The following is a 20,168-nucleotide window of genomic DNA, read 5'->3' as shown; positions in this document are numbered from 1 at the left end:
CTCGGGATGAATCAGTGAGAGGACACACCCGCTCCCTGCCTCCCCAACTCACATGTCCATGCAGGTCCGTGTTGAGAAGCATCAGGGCACAGGTGAGCGTGTGGATCCCATCTAAATCAGAGACGGTGGCACCCTCAGTGTGAGCACCCAGCTCTTTCCCAACCCCAGGCTCCCACCTGCCTCCTGTCAGAGGCAGCCTGGAGGCCTTGGATACAAGAAGAGGCCAGCCACCTGCCAACCACACGTCAGGGCCCAGGGCCTGCGTGATGCTCCGTGTCCCACCCCCATTACAGCATCGGAGTCACTCGCTCGCCCCAGGTCAGGACCAACCCCTCCCTCAGAGGTCACCAGACCACCCTGGGCCTGTTCTAGCCCAGATTCCTGCCTGCTGTGGCCAAACTCACCTTGAATCTCAGACCCAGGAATGGCTCTGGGTCCCGGGCTATATCCCTTCCATGGCCCGTGTCTCCTCTAATAACCAGCCTAGTCCCCCAGTTCCTGGGACTCAGGTCCATCCACAGGACAAGTCCTGCACTTAAGAGGACCCCAATCCAGACTTCCACACCAGGACTCACACCACACCAACAATCAGCATTGCGACAGGGCACCACAGAGAATAAGGACCCAAAGGACTGACTCCAGGACGGAGGACTTTCAGGCACAGGGAATGACAACGGGCAGGGCAGTTGGGAGGTTCCTTTTCCAGCAGACAGTCCCCATGCCACCTGCCATCATTCATTCACTGATGTTTCTTGAGCAGGACAGAAGTGGCAGGTGGACCAGAGGTAGGAAGAAGCCAGGGCCCGGCTGGGGGGCAGGGGAGTGGGGTGAAGCGTACCTTCCGAAGTGCTGTCGTCAGGGTTGCACTGGCAGTACCGGCGGGAGAAGTGCGTAAGGACCCGCTCACGCTCCTGTGTCTCCCCCATCAGCGGAAAGGCCTTCAGGAAGGTTCTGGAGGGTAATGCAAGGATGCTGAGGGCCTCCCAGAGCCCCTGAGTCAGTCTGAATCCTCACTCGGGGTAGGACCCCCCCACACACACACACCACCCAAACCTGCCCAAGGGGGCTGAGGCCCCAGAGCCCCAGCATCTGGGCCCAGGGAGGCACCCTGACCCCCACGATGGCCTCTGGAGTGTGGAGTTTCAGCCCTCATCACCCTCCAGGGCCCTTCTGGAAGGAGGCAGGGGACAGACTGTGAAGAACAAAGGCAGACGAACACCTCAGTGCCAGCATCCGCCCCACTCCTCGCTCCCTCCTCCATGGCTGGGCCATCCACACCGCTCCTCAGACCGCTCTCCCTCAGCCATTCCCCCTCCTCACTTGAGGCTCTACCAGCTGAGCCCCAGGCCCAACCTTGGCCTCCCTCACTCCCCCCTCCCCAAGTCTGAGCCTCCTCTGCTGGGCAGCTCTGAGTCCCTCTCAAGGCCAAATTCAAAGGTCACCAGCTCTCAGGGGTCCCTGGCAGAGGATGCCAAAACCAGAGGGCCTGGGAGATGGGGCTGGGGTCCCTCACCTGGGGCATAGGTACACCCCTTCTTGGGAAGGGAAACAGCAAGCTGAGACAGTGTGGGCCTCTATCCATCCTGGGTTCATGAGGACTAGTTTGTTCCTGATTTTGCCATGGTTCACTTGGCTTCTGTAATGCTCACTTTGCTTTATCCTCTCTCAAGCTACTTCTAAGGCACCCTGGGACCTGTGAGCCCCATTCTGGCCAGTCTTTACCTTTGGAGGCTTCCCAAGGCATCCAAAACTGCAGACCACTCTCTAATTCAATCCCAATCAATCAACTGCTATATAATAACACTCCATCCGCCATCTAGTCTTCCTCCTTTCCCTGTCTCTCCTGTTCCCCGTTCTCGTCCCTGCATCTGGCCCCTCCCTCTTCTCCTCATACTCCACTAGGACTTTCTAAAACCCATCCCCCATCCCAACCGTAGCCTAGCCTACCTGGGAGTCATCCATCCCAGCTCCATCTCCCCAGCCCAAACACCCCTTTCTCAGGGGTCTTCACCAAGCTCCAGTTAAACTCAGGCTGCCCCCGGGATCAGCCTCATTACTGCCCACCCTCTCCCCTGCATCTTGGAACCACCGGCCCGTCTGCTGTATCCTCTGCGCTTCTCACACCAATCATTCCTCTGCCCCACAGCCCAACTTCAGACCTCGTCCTCTCCCACCTGACCCTCTTCAGAAGCCTCTGGATCAAAGGCCACCAGCACACTGCTGCCAGCATTGCCTCCCAAAATACTGCTTCACACCCAGCACCTTCTGGGGCTCCCCAGGGCCTGCAGAGTCGAGCCTCAATCTATTGGGCTGGATATACAAGGTCCTCCCACCCGGCACTCATGCCTCTGATTGCCAGCCCAACCCACCGAACACCTTTCCCACCCGATCATCCAGTGTGAAAATTCAGACTCAGCTCAGGATAGAGTAGCTTGCAGCCGACCAACACTTCCACTGAGAACAATGAGAAAAGCCAGACAAAATACATCTCTCTTAAGCTATCAGAAAACTGCTGACGCAACAAACACCAATAGGACCAAGATTCTGGAGAGGAGAGAACTGGGGAGAGGTGGGCTGATCTGCAGCTGCTTTCCCCCCGGGGACACTGCCAATCACGGGCACAGGCAAGAGGCAGAACAATTAGTGGCTTCACAGAGCTGGAGAGACAAACCAGGAGACTTGAGGGGCTGTAAACATGTGGCCAGTTCTCCCTGTGAGATATCTACCAAAACCTAAAGATGTAATGGGTAGGAAAGCCTCTCTGAGAAGTACAGAGATTTGGTTTTTTGACAGTCTCGCCACAACGAGGAGACAAAATTAGGATTTAGGACCCACCAAAGGGAGAGGCCCCAGTGAACACCCCATGCTCTCAGTGGAAAGCCCTGCGGCCTTCACCCTGTGATCGAGGTGAACCCTGAGCCTTACCAAACTTCAGGGCTGCCTCTCCTCAGCTCAGCCCTGGACGGATTAGGACTGCGCCTCCCTGCCCTCCTCTAACTGCCTAGCAAGGGACAGGGTAAACCCTTTCTGGAGGAACGCATAATGATCTAGAGCCACTGTAATTCTATACAAAACGTACAGCATCTAATAAAAAAATTACTAAGCACACAGAGAAATAGGATATAAGATGGAAAACCAAGAGAGAAACAATAGAAACAGATAACAGATGATGCAGATGTCGGGGTAAAAGCAGACAAGGACTTTCCAATAACTGCGACTAATATGTTCAAAGAAAGAGAGGGAAAGATGGGGAAAGTAAGTAGAAAATAAATCAAAAGATGAAGAATTCCCCCCAGAGAATTAAAACCTACCCAAAAAAATGTTTAATAAAATGAAATTTCCAGAACTGAAAAATAAAACAATAGAAAGTGAAAACTCAATAAATGGGGTTAACAGCATATGAGACACAGAGAAAGGGTAAGTGAACTTATCAATAAGAAAATAATAAATACTTATCAATAAGAAAATTATTAGCCCTGTGCAACACTTATAGATTTAAATAATGATCACTGTATTTAATAAATATAAACTGTTCCCATAATATTGTGCCTCCAAAATGCAATAGCTCATTCCCTCAACTGCTATCAGTAGGGCAGATGCTTTGATTTTTTGGGGTTTTTTGCAGGTCAATAGAAAATATCCCAACTGAAACAGAGAAAAAAGAAGGGAAAATACAGTTTTTAAAAGTGTGAGAGGCACGTAGGAGTTGAACAGATCTAACATACATGGGACCACCCACCCCTCAGCTCAGAGACCGCCGCTCCTCCCCAAGAGGGCTCTGGCCTAGGGTCTCCCTGCTGGCCCTGCCGCCGGGTCCGCTGGACACTGGGCTGCATCTTCCCATTCCCCGCCCTCTGCTCCCTGGGGCCTGCAACTGCCCCTCCTGAGGGCCACTCCCTGGGTCCAAACACCAACAGGACCTGAGGGCAAATTCCATTTTGGCTATCTCCTCCCTCAGTGACTGTGGGGAACTGGCCCACAGTTTCTCCACAAGTAAATGGGACGATACCGCCTACCTTACAGGGGTGTTGCTAAGATGAAGCCAGCAGGGTGTGTAAAGGGTACATCTTGCAGACAGGAAGTGCTCAGTACAGGCAAGCCTTTTGGCCCTTTCCCCTCCTGAAGAGTCACGACTGCATTCCCACCTTCATATTTTCAGCGCCCACCGCAGAGCCAGCACTCACTGAGTCTCTGCATTGCTGCTGCTCTCATGACCCCTTCCCCTCAGCCTCCCCAGAGGGGTCAAGAGACTTGTCCAAGGTCTTGCACAGCAAGTTTACAGTAGAGCTGGCAGGAGAATCCAGATGTGTGGCTGTATCGCCTGTGGGCACTATCCCATCCCAGCCCCACTGACCTGAGTGCTCGGTCCAGAGTCAGGCCCGAGAAGTCAAAGAAGCTGAGGTACTCCCCGGCCACCAGCCTGCTGAACTCATTGCTGCCAGGAGAGCAGGGGGTTATCCATTAGAAGCAGGGCACAGCAAACAGCGGGGGTTCGTGGCAGTGGGCCCCTGGGGACCCTGACCCACCCACCCAGACCTGCCCGTTCCTCTGCTGTCTCCCTTGCTGGCCAGTTGGGCTCTGACAGTTCAACCTTGGGCCAGGAGGTGGGGGAGTCAGGAAGGCTTCCTAGAGGAGGTGATGTCTCATCCAATACCTTCAGGAAAGGAAGAGCCACCCACGTGAGGGGAGTAGGAGGTAAGATGATGCAAAGTGTCCCCAGTAGAGGAAACTGTCCAAGAAGCTACCAGCAGGGCCATGTGGCCGGGGCTGGAGAGCAGGAATGGGGGCAGGAAGAGATGAGGCAGGGAACCGGGGCTGAAGGCAAGGACTGGGACTTGATCTGGAAGAGTTTGAAGCAGGGAGGGGGTGAGTGAGATGGTCAGATCTGTATTTGGAACACTGCTTGTGGAGTGGAGACCCACGGGGGCGGTAGGAGCTGTCCACGAGAGAGATGGAAGGAGTGGGGAGGAGGGATGTTTGGGAGGCAGAATCCACAGGACGTGGAGAGGGATGGAGTGGGTGTGGGGCACGACAGAGAGGGTGGCCCCTGGGGTGATGCCCAGAGCCCAGGACAACAGGTAGAGCTAGAAGCACCCATGTGAGAGTCATCAGCCCTTAACTGGTGACTAACAACTCAGTAGGAAGGGGGACAAGCCCATGTGAGAGGAGGGGGCACAGACAGACCAGCAGATCCAGCTCAGAGATCTGAGGAGAACCCCTCTCAGGGCGAGCTGAGGGAAGAGACAGCCAGAGAAGGAGACAGACAAACAGCAGCCAGAGAGGTAGGGGTCTGCTGTCCTGGAGGCCAAGGAAGGGAGTGTTTCAAGACAGGAGTGATGAATTCTTGCCAAAAAACAGAGCATATTTCCACCTGAATCCAGTCAAGCCCCGAGCTCTCCCTCCTGTTTACAGAAACGTGTGAAATAACACCATGAGGACACCAAATCCAAAACATGGAAAGTTCTTCCGGACAAATGACTCTGTTTCTTCAACAAATACATGGCATTACAAAAAAGGAGGGGGACTGGCAACTGCTGTTGGCTACAAGAGGCCTAAGAGACATATTGGCCAAATGTAATGCATGTACCTTATTTGCGTCCTGATTTGAACAAACGTTTTTGAGACAACCAGAGAAAATTAAACATAGACCGAATGTTAGAGATACTAAGGAATTTTTGTTAACTTTGTCAGAAATTATAATGGAATTATGACTGTCTAAAAAAATCCTAGTCAGTTAGAGACACATACTAAATATTTATGGATCATATGATAGAGAGTCTGAAATATGCTTTAAAATATTCTAGCAAATGTGGGGGGAAGCTGTGGGGGGAATAGATCAAACAAGAATAGAAAAGTATTGATAACTTTGAAGCTGAGTAATGGGTACATGGAAGTTTAAGATGTTACTTTCTCTGCCTTTGTGTATGCTTGAAATTTTCATAATAAAAAGTTTAATTAAAGAAAAAGAAAGGAGTGACCGGTGTGTCAAGGCTGTTGAAGGGGAGAAAGTTGAGGCCCGGTAGCAGACACTGGATTCAAAGACACCAGGCCGCCACTGACTCTAGGAAGAGGGGCTGGTGAAGGGCCCCTCCAGGGGAAGAAGCCAACCTGGAGGCACTGAATGTGCAGAAGGGGAGGGGACAGAGGCCATCCAGAGCAGAAAAGAGAATTTTGGCTGTGAAGCGGCTGGGGGAGGAAGTACGATTTGAGGAAGGATTTTTGTTTCAGATGGGAAAGAGTTAAGCACAATTAAATGCTGATGGGAAAACTCATGTAGAGGGAGTGGTTGAAAAGACAGGCGAGGGTGGGGATCAACCGTAATGAAGGAAGATGTCATTAGGTTTGGTGACTGTAGCCCAGTGGGAGAGGTGAGGTTGTGGGCCATGTGATTTTGGGGGAGGCCCAGGGCAGGGGTGCCCTGGAGGCAACGGAGGGTGGAGGAGTCGGGAGGGAGGGAGAAGGGGGGATCCTCAGGACTTCCCTGTGGCCTAAGCCCAAGTCAGCTCTGACTTGGGGTCTAGAGTCTGGGCTGCCTCTCTTAGCCTGGGAGCAGCTCTCTCCAGAGGCCCAGCCTGCTTCTCTGCATCTTGAAGGCTATGTGGCTGTTGGGGGTCCTCTGGATGGCCAGGCAAGAAGGACAAGGCAGGTGGACATGCTGCTGGCCGGACCTGCTCAGGACACGCCGGCTGACTTCACAGCTGACTGTCCCCTACCCCTCAGGACTTCAACCTGGCTCGTTCCCTTCCCCCAAGTGCAAAGACCGGGGCTTGTGCTTTGGCGGCTCCCGCCCCTTCAGCTGGTCCCAACAGACACACAGTGAGTGGGGCTTAATGAGGGCCAGGATCCCCTTCCCCAGCTCCTGGGTCCCCCGAGGTCCCAGCCAGGCCCAGCTTCCCCTCCCTCCTTGGCCCCATTAGGTGGCCCACCAGCCCCTGCCCGGCTGCTCCGTCCTCACTACCGTCCACCACGGCCCCATAACCACATGTCACATCCCACTCCCCCAGCCCCGAGGGGCCGCCCGCCACCACCTCTCCTCCCTCAGAGCCGGGGGCACCCTCCCCCAGGCAGCCCAGAAAGGAAACAGATTTAGGGCAAGGCCGGGAATGAGGTCAGTGGCAGGAGGAGAAGTTCTTGGGGACTGTTGGGAGCCCCCAGAACCAGGCCCCCCTGACAGAAGCCACCCCCACCCCGCCTTGGGCCGAGGAAGACACCGGGTTTGCCTGGGGTGGGGGTGCGGAGACGAGCTCACTTCTTGCCCAGCTGCCGGGCAACATCACAACGCTGGAAGCCCTCCAGGTGGTAGAGGCGGCGTGCCAGCCGGCGGGCAGCTTCACTGACGCCCTGGCCCCCGTTGGCCAGTGGGTCTGCGCTGCCAGGCTCCAGCCCCTCCGAGCTGCTCAGCTCTGAGTCTGAGTCCGACAGGCCGTCCTTCAGGCTGGGGTCGCTGCAGAGGGAAGGTGGGGTTGGGGAGGAGGGGGTCAGAAGCCCTGGTTGGGGGCTGGAAGGCCTCCCCAGGCCTCTGAAAATCCAGGGGCCAGACCAGGGAAAGAAGCTCCACTGCATCGGGACAGAATCAAGTCAGACTTTTAGAAAAGCCCTCAGAGGACATCATTAGATGATCAGCTCCCTGACCCCACCTTGGCTAGAAAGGCCTGGAAGGGCAGAATGGAACCTCAGGCTGGGGGTGCAGAGGCTGGGCACGATGACCTTGCAGAGGGCTGTTCACTCCAGACCCCCGGATGTCCTAACTTGCTTTGCCTCCTCTGGGTCTGTTTCCCCATCTGCTCAATGGTTCTCTCGGCTCCCAGCCTGGGCCCTCCCTCACCTGGCCGAGTTCAGCAACTTGTCCATGTCTTCCTCCTCATCTTCCTCGTCCCCACCTGGGCCCGGGGGTCCATCTTCATGGAAGCCATTGGGCACGGCCGTGAGAGACAGGCGGCTCAGGACATTCTCAGAGCGGCTGCCAGAGATGGAGCGCCGCAGGGGGCTGCCCAGCTCCCCATCACCGCCAGCTGCTCCCATGTCCCCCTCGGACCCCATGTCCCCAGTGCCCAAGCCAGCCCCTGGCTCAGGGCTATCCCGGGCCCGCTGCTGGATGAGGGGCGTGAGGGGGGCCTCGAAGCTGACACAGCTGTCGCTCTCATCCGTGAGGCTCAGCACATCGAGGGAGTCCAGGCTGCTGTACTGTGTGCTCCGCAGCAGCTCCGACTCCACAATCTTCTCAAACGTGGCGCTGAAGCCGTCCCGCACGTCTGGTTCTCCTGGCCTGTGGGATGCGAGGACCAGTCACCATCCTGCCAGGTGTCCCCCTTACAGGTGCTAGTATGGCACCGATCCATGTCTGGGAGCTCCCTGGGGGTAGGGAGTGGGCATGGACCGTGTCCTGTTTGTTCTTTCAGCCAACCCTTGCTGAGCACTAGGTGCCAGATGCTGGACTGGGTACCGGGGCACAGCAGTGAAAGGACAGGCGTGGTCCTGCCCCCCCTACCCACCGTGCCTGGCCCACAGTGGGCATCACTGAGCTAAATGAATGAATGTGAGACTCTCCCCCAGCCTGGCCTGGGAAGGGGGTGGGGGGCTGCTTCCTCCAGGCTCCCCATCACAGCTAGTGTCACACAGGGTCATAATTTTGCTGTCCCCACAACCTGGGTGGTTCTTAGCCTGGCTGCCACATTCCAGCTCTCAGGCCTTGCCTTAATGTCACCTCCTCAGAGAGACTGAGGGAGGCAGGCCCACACCACCCAACACACTGGCCCCTCAGTAGTGTCCATCCTCAGGGTACGTCTTCATTTCCTCCCAGCCCCTCTCAGCATGTAGTATTCTGTTTGTTCCCCTGTTTGCACCTGTTTCCCCCCACCCACACACAAGGCCAGGGAGCACCCAGCACACAGTAGGTCCTCTAAACCCTGCTGAGTGGTGCACTGGGTGAATGGACAGATGCCTATCAGCCCCACAGCCCACTACACTGCCTAAGCCCTTGCAGAGCCCTGTGCTGCCCCCGAAAGAGGGCTTTGCACCAGCGGTTCCCTCTGCCCAGAGTGCTCTTTCCTCAAGCTGAAGCCTTCCTTTCACATCCTTTTCTCACCTTGACTGCCCTATTTATAACTAGGACCTGCCCCCAAACACCCCAGCCCCTTTTTCTTGCTTTATTTTTTCCAAGGCACTTGTCCCCTTCTGACATACTATGTAATTATCTATTATTTTTATGATATATTATCTGTCTCCTCACTAGACCATAAGCTCCATGAAAGTAGGAATTTTTGTATATTCTGTTCACTGATGTAGCCCCAGCACCTAAAATCGAGCATCACACATAGATGAACTGAGGCCTCTTATCCACTGGGGAGATGCACGAGTAAGCAGGGAAAACAGGCAAGGAAGAGGACTAAAAGAGATAAAAATAGAGACAAAGAGAGAGAAGAAGAGAAATAAGAGAGAGAGAAGAAAGAAACAGAGAAAGAGATACAGAGAGCATGAAAAACAAAGACAGAGAGACAGAATAAGAGAGACAGAAAGTAACAGAGATAAAGAGAGACAGAGAGAGAGAGAAAGAGAGAGACAGCAAAAGCAAGAGACACAGAAAAAGAAAGAAGCAGGCTGAGCCCAACCCATTTCAGATAAACCAAGGCCCACCATTTGCAAAGAAGCACACCCCTGGTAACCTTGAGGATCTGGCTATGCCCTGCTTAGCCCCTATTCCCTGGGGCTTAGCAGAGACCGAGCCATATTTGGAGGACTGGGAAGTGCCCCACCCCCTCAAACCCCTCCTTGGACCCCCAGTGCCTAAGTTTGATCCCTGAGTGCTTCCTGGAGAAATACTGACCTGAGAGAGAAAAGCTGAGGCCACAGCCATCGGCCACCCCTGTCCCACCAGGAGTTGAGACGGCAGCCTCATTTGGAGAAGGAAGTGGGGAAAGGGCAGAAACCGAAAAGGCGGTAGGATGCCCAGCAGGGGGCTGGGATGGAAGTTGCCTTTCCTGACCTCCAGGAGGAGGGGAGGGAAGAGAAGGGCCACTGCCCTGGCTGCCAGAGCAGACACCCAAAATCTGCCCAGCAGCTCTCTCTGCCAGGCCCATGCTGGGTCCTGGAACAACAAGACAGAGTCCTGCCCTTGGGGGCTCTCATTTCGTGTCAGAGCCAAGAACGGTCCCCATATCTACTACCCTCTCATGCACCTGAGCAAACCTGAGGGGTAGTTTTGACAGGGGCTTGAAGACCATCAGCTTAATCTCCAAACTTCCATCTGCCTCCACCTTCAGCCATCCTCCAAAATTATACCAACCTAAATACAAACAGCGTGCTCCAAGAAGCCCCAGCCTCCTGCCCGCCCCCATAGGCCCCGCCCCCCATAGGCCCTGCCCGGATGGAAACCCTCTCTTGGCACACCCGGCACACACTCGCGTCTGACCCCACGTACTCACATTCCTGCCCTTGGAGACCTAGGCACACTCAGCCCCACACATCCACGTGCAGACCCAAACATGCAACTCAAATGCACAGGCCAGGCACACTGACATGTTCACACATCCCCATGCACACACCAGTACACACACACACATGCATGCCCCACAAACACATGCTCGCACACCTCCTACACCCTTGTCTGCCTGGGCCAGTGCCTGCAGCAGTACACCGTAAGCCTTCTATATGCTTTCTTTTCTCAGCCCACACTGGGGGTTTCTAGACATTCCCCTGCCCCATCCTCGCCTCCTTGTCCAACTGGCACCTCTAAGACGCCGGGCCTCTCCACCTCCAGCTGAGGATAATAGAAATGGGGCTGTAACTCCAGGAAGTAGGACTTACTCCAATAAGTAGGAGTTCCTGGTCAAACTCCCAGATGGCACTCAGGGAGGAGTAGCTGACAAAGATTAATCCACATAAGCCTACTCTCTTGAGGTCAGTTGCAGAATTGGGACATTCTCATCTCCAGGAAGCAGAGGGATAGGCCAGATGACCTCCCACATCAAGGCATTTTGGAACTCTGATGTCCAGCCTGGGATGGAGGGAGTGTGGCCCTCCAACCCCACATAGAAACAGCCCATGGTGGAAGGGGAGGCGGGGGAGGGATGGATTGGGAGTTTGGGATTAGCAGATGCAAACTATTATATATAGAATGGATAAACAACAAGGTCCTATTGTATAGCACAGGGAACTATATTCAATATCCTGTAATAAACCACAATGGAAAAGAAAAAATTTTTTTAAAAAGAAACAGCCCATGGTGAATAGGGGGGCTGAGGAGGGGTGGCACAACAGGACTGCTGGCCTTTGAAATCTCTCTTATGGCCCTATCCTCCCAAAACAGGGACATAAAATTCCCATTTCATGTATGAGGAAAAACAAGAACCAGAAAGGCTAAGTGGCTAGGCCCAGGCCATGCAGCATTGGAGCAAATGTGGTGAGCCCCCCATCCCGAGACACCCACTTACCCCAGTGGAGGATCCTCAGCGTCTGGACAGAGGCTCCTGGAGGCATCGTCCCCCTCCGCCAGCACACCAGCCCTCCAGGGCCTGGACTCTGTAGAGTCTTCCAGAATGTTTGAGTCTGGCCCCAGGGCTAGGCCATTGGTGAGGGAGAGGCCAAGGCTGAGGCCGTGGAGAGCCATGTCCAGGCCCTTTGTATGTCCCTCAGTGTCCACCAGGGTGCCCCTCATCTCATGCCCTGGGCTGGTGTGGCTACTGTTCAGGTCCTCACTGGATGCCATTCCATTCTGGACCCCAGGCTCCTCCTCAGGCTCCAGGCTGGGGTCACAGGTGGCACCATCTTCCCCAGGCAGTGCAGATAGAAGCTTATCCTCATCCATGGCAGCCACTGCTTCTACCCCGTGCTGGCTGCTTTTGGGACCCAACTTGACCTGGCAGTGGATGGAGAGAGAAAGGGGTGGATCAGAAAGAGCAGGTGCTGGGGGTCCACAGCCCAGCAGAACCAGCACCAGGCAGCCTGCCTGAGGACAGAGGATGGCCCAGATGATCTTCTCAGGACCTCTCAGCTGGAGTCTGGGTTCAGGCTGTGGCCTCTTCACTGCCTTGCTCAGGCCAGCCCCACTCACCTCTCCCCGGATCCCCAACCACTGGTGTGCCCCAGTCCTACCTTCCCTGTTAACTCTTATATATCTCTGTTGTGCCCTTCAGAATTCATCAAAACCCTCCGAGGAAGATCCAGTTTGGCAGGTACTAGGGAAGGGTCCAGGACTCCTCCAAGGCCACTTCCTCTCCCGCTGGTGAGTGAAGGGAACAGAACCCCAGGCCTACAGCAGCCAGCCACCTTGCCTCTTTCCATGTTCCCTTGCCCTGGCTCCAGGAGCGAGACAAGTGGTGACTGAAAAGATCTGAACTGGGGGCTGCCTTTAGAGGGAGAGTTAAGAAGGGAGGCAAGGAAGTCAACAGAAGTGCAGCTTTATTAACAGAGGCCACCCCAGAGAAGTCAAAGTGAGGCCCCGAGGAGGCGCTGTCCAGGGTGCTGAGAGGGGAGGCGCCACCCGGCAGACTGGCCGAGAGCGGGGCTTCCTCCACCGCTGAGCGCACAAAGCCCAGGCTGCGGGGGAGGAAGGAGGAGGGGGCCTGGGGTTCCCCTCCACACCTGGCCCCGGCCCTGGCGCTCACCCATCCTTGAGGAGGGACTCGTGAGGAGGCTGCCACGGGGCCCTCCAGGGGAGAGCACTGGAAGGGGAGCCCAACTCACCATACGGCCTCGTGGGGTCCACGTTGGGACTCCTCACTACACCACCCAGGCCCGCCCCCTCCCCCTGCCCTGCCCCGGGGTCTGTTTCTCCTCTGTAAAATGGGGAGACCCATTTTCCCTGCCATCTCCACACACACCCCCTTTTTTAAACGGATCAGAACAAGCTCAATTTCCCAGAAGCTTCCTGTCCAATCTCAGGAGGGTGGGCAGATGTGACGGGCTGTGCTCTGGCTCTCCCCTCAGCCCTCTCTGCCCCACCTCACCCCTAGTGGCCTCTGCCACCAAGCACACAGAACGGTCCCTCCAAAGAACTTCCTTCCTCCCCTCCTTGGACCTCAGCTTCCCCCAGTAACCCCACTCTCCTCTGGAGAAAGGGTGCTGGGGGTTCAGGAGAGGCGGGAGGAGGAGAGGCACGCAGGTACAGCAACAGGGATTTAAGTGAGGCCCATACTTCCCATACTCACCTGGTCATAAGTGTCACCTGAGGAACTTGTTAAAATACAGATAGGCCCTCCCTCAGGCCTCCTGAACCAGAATCTATAGGGAACGGGTATAGTAATCTGTTATTCTTATAATAAGGCAAGTTTGGGAAACACTGGGTTAGACTCCAGGAGAAACTTCCCACTTAGAGATGAGCCTGGAGAGGAAGATGAGTCTACTTCTCTGGGGGCTTCTGGGCCCTTGAGGGGGGGGGGGCTCTACCACCACAGGACCACTTAAGATTCATGTACCCCTTGGTTTTCAAACATGGAGTGGAAGAGAGCAGGCGGGACCGATGGTGATCTGGGGTCCCAGCCCACCCACCCTGACTGTCACCTCCTAGAGTTTTGAAGACTGTATGAGCATAAGATTTTACTCTAAAAAACAAAACAAAAAACTTCCACAGACTAAAAAAAAAATCTGAAAAGCTAGGCTCTAGAATATCTGGGCCCTGATCCTAGGACACTGGAGACCCCAAGGGGCTCGGCACTGAGTGAGGGATTCTTTCTGGTCTGCCCTAAATCCCTGCTGCTGCAGTTGCTATTTCAATCCATTCCCTGGGGTTGTGTACTCAGAGCAAGGAGAACAGGAAGTAATCTCCTCAGCTGAGACTCCTTGGGGGTGAGGGGAGCATTTAGAAAGGAAAGAGGAGGGACAGTGGGGCCTTTGGGCCTGCTGCCTGAGTTCTAGTCCTCTGGCCTGCTTTCTAGCCCACAGGCCTGGGTGAGCACTGGATCTGTGGCACAGGGTTTCAACCTAATTCCACCAGGATTCCTCAGGCTCCCACACCCACACATGGATGCTTAGCCCCCCTTTGGCCAGGGCTCTGCCTGAGCTCCCAGTGAGGCCTGAGACTTGAGAGCATAAGCGGCTTCACCCAGTGCTCAGTCTACACCAGCCCCAAAGCCAGGGTTATGGACAAATCAAGGACCTCTTGGGAGGCCCCTACGTCACCTCCAACTTCCAGCAGCTGCCTCAGGCTGGCTCTAGCCCTACCTGCCCTGCCATGTCCTCCTGCAGCTGAGAGCAAGATGGAGGTTCTGCCAACACCGGGCACGGGGCCGGGTCCTCAGCTTCTGGGGGTGGACAGACAAGGGGCACATTGAGCTCCACTCTGGGCAGGGGCCCAGAGTCCCTGTCTGGGCTAAAGGCCAGCTGAGCCCAGAAAGAGCTGAGCCAGGACCCCCCTCTCTTGCTGGACCCAAGGGAGGGGTGCCCTTCAGGGCAGAGGTGTGAAACAACACCCCAAGTCCTCACTCTGAATCACCATGTGACCTGGGACTCATCATTGTCCCCTCTGCCCTTTGTGAACCCATCTGCAGAATGGGGGCATCACCTCTGCTCTCCTTCCCCAGGGCTGGTGGGAGAACTTAAGGTCATGAATGATGAGAGGGCTGAGATCCAAGGAAAAACAAACTCACTACAGAGGTCAAGGAGAAAGGCAGCTATGGCCCACTCTCTCCACTACCACATTTGACATACGGGGAGACTGAGGCACAGAACCAGGAAAGGCTTTGCCCCAGGTCACACAGTGAGTAGCTACCTCTAGACTCAGGAGTAGCCTCCCTCTGCACCTGGATGGGCTGGAAGTACAGGATGAGCCCCAGCTTCTCAGACCCTCCCTCAAGATCACGGCTCAAATCCTCAACCAGAAGAGTCTACACAAAGCAGTGACTCTGCCCACTTCCAGCCCTGCTGGCAAGAGCAGGGGAGGGTGTACAGCTGGGCCACAGGGCACTCATGAGAAGGAGATGCCTACAAATGACAGCCCAGCAGTGGCTAGATCCTCTGCATCCTCCCTCAGCCAGAACCAGGCCCCTCTCTCAGCAGGGGCTCCTGTGATTGCCCTTGGGATAACCTTGGGCATAGCAGCCTCTTTTTCAGCACCAAGCAAAATGGGGTCCATGACGGTAATGGAACCCTGGCTGGGCCAAGGCTGAATGCCAAGCCAGCCACTTTCTGGGTCTCAGCTGTTCCTGCAACAACCCTATCCCCCTCCCCACTCTCCCATGGCAGCTGGAGTGAGTTGTGAAAACACAAATTATATCACACCCCTCCCTCACTGGCAACCCTCCATCAGCTCCCATCGCCAATCTGGCCTCCTCAGCATGGCCTAAAAAGGCTCTGCCTGAGCTGGTTCACTGCCTTCAGCCCATCCCCCACCCCAGCAGCCACACTGGCCTTCTTTCTGCTCCCTGAGCTCATTCCCACCTCAGGGCCTTTGCACCAGCTGTACCCTTGGCCTAGAATGCTCTTTCCCTAGATCTTTTTTTTTTTTTATGGTTCTAGCCTGAACCAGTTTTTACTATGATGGTTTTATTTTATTCATTTATTTTTTTTAATTTTATTTATTTATTTTTTTAATTTTTGGCTGCATTGGGTCTTCGTTGCTGTGCGCAGGCCTTCTCTGGTTGCGGCAAGCGGGGTCTACTCTTCGTTGTGGTGCACGGGCTTCTCATTGCAGTGGCTTCTCTTGTTGTGGAGCACGGGCTCTAGGTGCGTGGGCTTCAGTAGTTGTGGCATGTGGGCTCAGTAGTTGTGGCACACAGGCTCAGTAGTTGTGGCATGCGAGCTCTAGAGCACAGGCTCAGTAGCTGTGGTGCACGGGCTTAGTTACTCCGCAGCATGTGGAATCTTCCCGTGTCCCCTGCATTGGCAGGCGGATTCTTAACCACTGCACCACCAGGGAAGCCCTCCCTAGATCTTTAAATGACTGCCTCTTCTGTCACTCAGGGCTCAACTCCAGTGCTGCCTCCTCAGAGGGCCTTCTCTGACTACACAGCACTCTTTTACACTCCTTCACGGAGCAACATATCTGCTAAGCATCGTTTAGCAGACCTGAAACTCCCTTTTCTATTTGTTTCCTTATTTTCTGCCCATCTCGCTCACTAGGTGGTAAGTTCAGTGACGGTGGGGACTATGTCATGTTCACTGCTGTCTCTCCCAGAGCCTAGCACAGTGCCTGGCAAACAGTGGACACTTTTTAAATATTTGGTGAATGATAACCTAGAGATTACCATCATCCCCATTGCAGGCAGAGGCTGAGAGAGGTTGAGGACCATGCTCAGGGTCACGAAGGTGGAAAGTGACACGGCTGGCTTCTGCGTGGAACGACACGGGACTGTCATAGGGATAACCTCGTAAAGTGCCTTCCATGCTGGGATCCAAGCCAGGGACTGTGGGAAGCCCAAGGAAAGGGCTGGAGGGCCCAACATGTTCTATAAGACAGAGGGCAGATGCACGGGTGCAGGCGCCTGCATGCACATCTGTGAGCAAACATACAGTACAGGCATTTGTGGGCACACACACACACACATCCCACATATATTCAGACCCATAAACGCACATGAAAGGAGCTGGACAGCTACTCATGAGGTAGGCTCCTGAGGTGGTGAGGAGCCTACAGGCCTAGGGGCAAGGTCCGGGGCAGCTAGACCTACATCACTGGGCAGCTGGGTGATTGGTTGAACCCATTCTTCTCTGGGAGAAGCTGGGGCAGGGGAGGGACAACCCAGTGCTTCAGGCTAGGGAAGGTGCTGGGGAAGACAGGCACCCACACTGACCACAGCCACACCCATAGCATCAGGCAGCTGTGTGGGTTTGGGAGGAGATGGGGGAGTACAGGCCCACCTGGTAGAAATGGGGGCACAGGAGGCAGAGCTGGGATAGGGGACCCGTGGCACTGAGCACTACCCAGGACAGGCAAAATCTAAGAGCCTGTGGGATGTCCGAGAGTGCCTACAGCCCAGGCAGGGTATGTAGAGGGGACGGGGAGCAGAGAAAATCATTCTGGAATGTCAGCGTACAGGCGAAACTGAGACTACAGCTGTCCCAGGCAGCAGGGCCGAGAGCCAGGCACTCAGGTGTTGCCTCCAATGCGCTGGGGGAGTTTGGGCAAATGAAACCCTTCTCTGGCCTCGTTCCCTGTGTACACCAGAGATTCCTAACCATTTCTAAGCCTTAGACCTCTTTGAGCATCTGATGGAACTCTGGATCTTGCTCCAGATAGACTCACACAGGTGCACAATATTTTGAGTATTTTTTGAGAGGTTCATGGACCCCTACAGCCCATCCATAGGAACTGGGCATGAGCCCCAACCTGGACAATCCCCAAGGACCTTCCACCTCTGACATTGTACACTCAGAGTTCCATGAACGCTACTTGGGAAAAAAAAAAAAAAAGCTGGAAACCTTTCATTCTCAGACCTATTCTCTGCCCCCTGGGAACCCACCTTGAACACCCCCATTGATTCCACTGCCCTTTCCCAAAATTTCTACTACACTAATTGACTCCCTAGCTCACCCAGATTTTAGCACATGGGCTGGGATCTTCACACACAAACGAACACACAACTGTACCCACGTGGACAGTTAAATTAGACAATCAGCGAAAAGGGCTGGTGTGCTGTAAGTGCTCAGAACAGACCTTGGCCAGCTGTGCCCCACACCATTCATGGGGCCCAGGCTGGCCCAGACCTGTCCACTCCAACCCTCCACAAGAACCTGCTGAGCCACTGACAGCACGAGCAACAGGGAGGTGACGGGAAGACCTCTCAGCGGGGCCCCTGGATCACACAGCTCACCATGCCCCCCCACAATCTCTGCCAGCCAACGAGTCTGGAGGTCAGGACCTTCCTGTCATCCCAGAGCTGTGAGCACACTCCGAGGCACAGATCAGCCTGGGCGTGTACCTCCTCCATGTCCCACCTGCCCGGGGCAGGGAGATGCCCCGGATAATATGGAGGGATGTCTATCCAGGAGCCTTGGGAACTCCATTCCCCAAAGTGACCCTAATCCTTCTACCCACTTGGTCTTCTCAGCTTGGACCACCTAGTGCCTCTGATGGGACAGTCCAGGACAGTGGGTCAGCGCCCTAACTGTGCAGTCAGAAAGACCTGGCTTCAAATCCCACAAGCTGTGTGACCTCAGGAAAGTTGCCTACCTCTCTGAGCCTCAGCACCTTCCTCAGCAAAATGGGGGTGGTGGTGCTAACAGCATCTGCCCCGCAGGGCTGCAGGGAGGACAAAGGAGATGGCTTGGCTGCGATGCTCAGCTCAGAGTCAGGCACAAGTGCTCAGGGAAGGGTGGCAGCTACTGCTTTTCCAGAACCATCTCTCAGGTCTGCAGGGGCGGGAGCTGGCTGCCCACATTGGGGGCAGAATGCACAGTAGAGCAGCACAGGACACCCAGTGGGCCCCAGCAGACATTTGCCCCGGGCAGCCTGTCAGAGCAGGTTCTGAGGCAGCGGCTTCAGAGGCCCAGCCTGAGGGTGGAGGCAGGAGAAAGGCTCCTGTGGGGACGAGGAGGGTGGGCCAGAGAGAGTGCGCCCCACCCTTTCCTGAGGCAGGTGAAGACCCTACAGTCCTGGCCCCACTAACACGCCTGCCCCAGACCAGGCTCCCTCCTAGCTTTCCATCTCAAGGCACAAGAGCCACACCAGGTGCAGGGCAAGGGCCAGGGGTCTGGGCCTCCCTTAAAAGGCTCCCATTCCCTTCAGGTGATGTTAATCTGGGATTAACCGGGACCCCAGCACCAACCTGCTTTCTTCCTCTCAGCCTGGCCTTGGGTTGTGGGTGTCTGGAAGGCCTCCTTTCTCATGGTTGGGCAGACAGAGGTTCCTGGGATTGGGTATACATTTGCATCTTATCTGCATGTGCCCTGCAGCCTGTTGGGACTTTCAGGGGCCCCTGGGCCCAGCTCTGCAAAGGTCATTCTTTTACATCTCCCAGCTTACTTCACTCCCTGCCCCTCAGCCACTTGGCACCTTCATTTGCTTAGCATTTGCATACATCTGCATGCTGGTCTGGAGAGCCCTCAACACTGATGAAATTCACAGTGTCTGCTGTCAAACCTCAAATCATGTTTATAGCTGGTGACTCTACCCCCAGTCAACTTCCCTGCAGGGTGAGCCCTCAGTTATTTGGGACCACAAAGGGCTACGCTGTTCTGGTTAAGTTGGCTGCTGCCTGTCTTCCTGAAACTTAGCTGGCACCTGGGACTCACTCTGCTTCTTGAGCCACATTTGAGCCATGAGCCTGCAGATTGAGAGCTTAACCCCAAAAGCTACAAAGAACTGACCAAGGGCAAGTCCTCCCAGCAAGTCCTGCCTTGGCTAAAAAGCCTGGGGAGGGGCAGGCTTCAGGGGCTCCAACTCTGAGCAGCCTCCCCCCAGTCTGGTTCAACAGCCAAGAGAGATGAACCAAGAAATTTCATCCTCCCTGCTCCCTGCCCAATTTTCATTTACCCCATACTCTCCAGATCCTCACATTCTCTGTCTACCCTGCCTCTTCCTCTCTGCCTCCTGCCCTGAGACCTTCCTCCCCACCCTCTCCCCAACCTCTTGATTATGTCACTCCACTTAACCCCTCCCTTGCTGAGTCCCCTCTTCCCCTCCCTCCCTCCTCTTACCCTGTCCTCTCCTGTCTCTGTTTTAGGGCTTCAGCACAGGGTCTGACAAAGGTTGTGGTCTCCTTGGGCCCGGTTGAAGGTGAGCAGCATGTGGTGCAAAGTGAGCAGGTGTGAAAGGGTCTGTACTGGGCCGTTCCACCATCACCTCCCTGTCCCTATCTTTGAAACTGGCCCTCCTATTCAGCCATAGCCCACTGATGGGAGATCTGGGGGCTGGTAAAAGTCTCACCCCTTCATGGACTGTCCATGGGATAGGAGAGAAAGAGAGGAGTCAGGAATGACACCAGTATTTCGACCCTGAGCACCTAGAAGGATGGAGTTGCAATTCCTGAGATGGGGAAGACTGGGTGGAGCAAGTTTGGGAAGGAAGATCAGGAAGAAAGGAGCTCAGCTTTGGACAAGTTGAGTTTGAGGTGTCCAGTAGACATGGCAGTCGAGATGCTGAGTGGGCTTTTGGAGCTCAGGAGAGAAGTCAAAATTTGGGATATAAATTTGGGAGCCGGCAGCACATAGGGGGTGCGTAAAGCCATAGGACGGGATGAGATTGGCTCAGGAGTGAATGCAGATGAGGAAGAGCAGCCATGCAAGGGATGAGTCCT

At 55.0% G+C, this 20,168-nt stretch overlaps 1 protein-coding gene across 3 annotated transcripts in view; it reads right to left on the bottom strand.

The window, feature by feature from the left end:
- The window catches only part of PSD2 (pleckstrin and Sec7 domain containing 2), a 67,509-nt gene that overhangs the window by 22,063 nt on the left and 25,278 nt on the right, over positions 1 to 20,168 (bottom strand). For 2 of the 3 annotated variants that reach the window (XM_082382055.1, XM_082382056.1), the window contains 6 exons: positions 11,430 to 11,854; positions 7,826 to 8,266; positions 7,250 to 7,444; positions 4,355 to 4,435; positions 839 to 951; positions 51 to 111 (listed from right to left, as the gene is read on the bottom strand). In XM_082382055.1, coding sequence (XP_082238181.1) covers positions 51 to 111; positions 839 to 951; positions 4,355 to 4,435; positions 7,250 to 7,444; positions 7,826 to 8,266; positions 11,430 to 11,803 — 1,265 coding nt within the window. In that variant the 5' untranslated portion in view covers positions 11,804 to 11,854. The remainder of the gene's footprint in view (positions 1 to 50; positions 112 to 838; positions 952 to 4,354; positions 4,436 to 7,249; positions 7,445 to 7,825; positions 8,267 to 11,429; positions 11,855 to 20,168) is intronic. The other variant, XM_082382054.1, reaches the window with a different exon arrangement.

Source organism: Balaenoptera borealis (assembly GCF_965194805.1).
Source record: "Balaenoptera borealis genome assembly, chromosome: 2".
Taxonomy (NCBI): Eukaryota; Metazoa; Chordata; class Mammalia; order Artiodactyla; family Balaenopteridae; genus Balaenoptera; species Balaenoptera borealis.
Note: the sequence above shows the minus strand (reverse complement) of the source record. Positions and strands in the feature narration are given on the sequence as shown.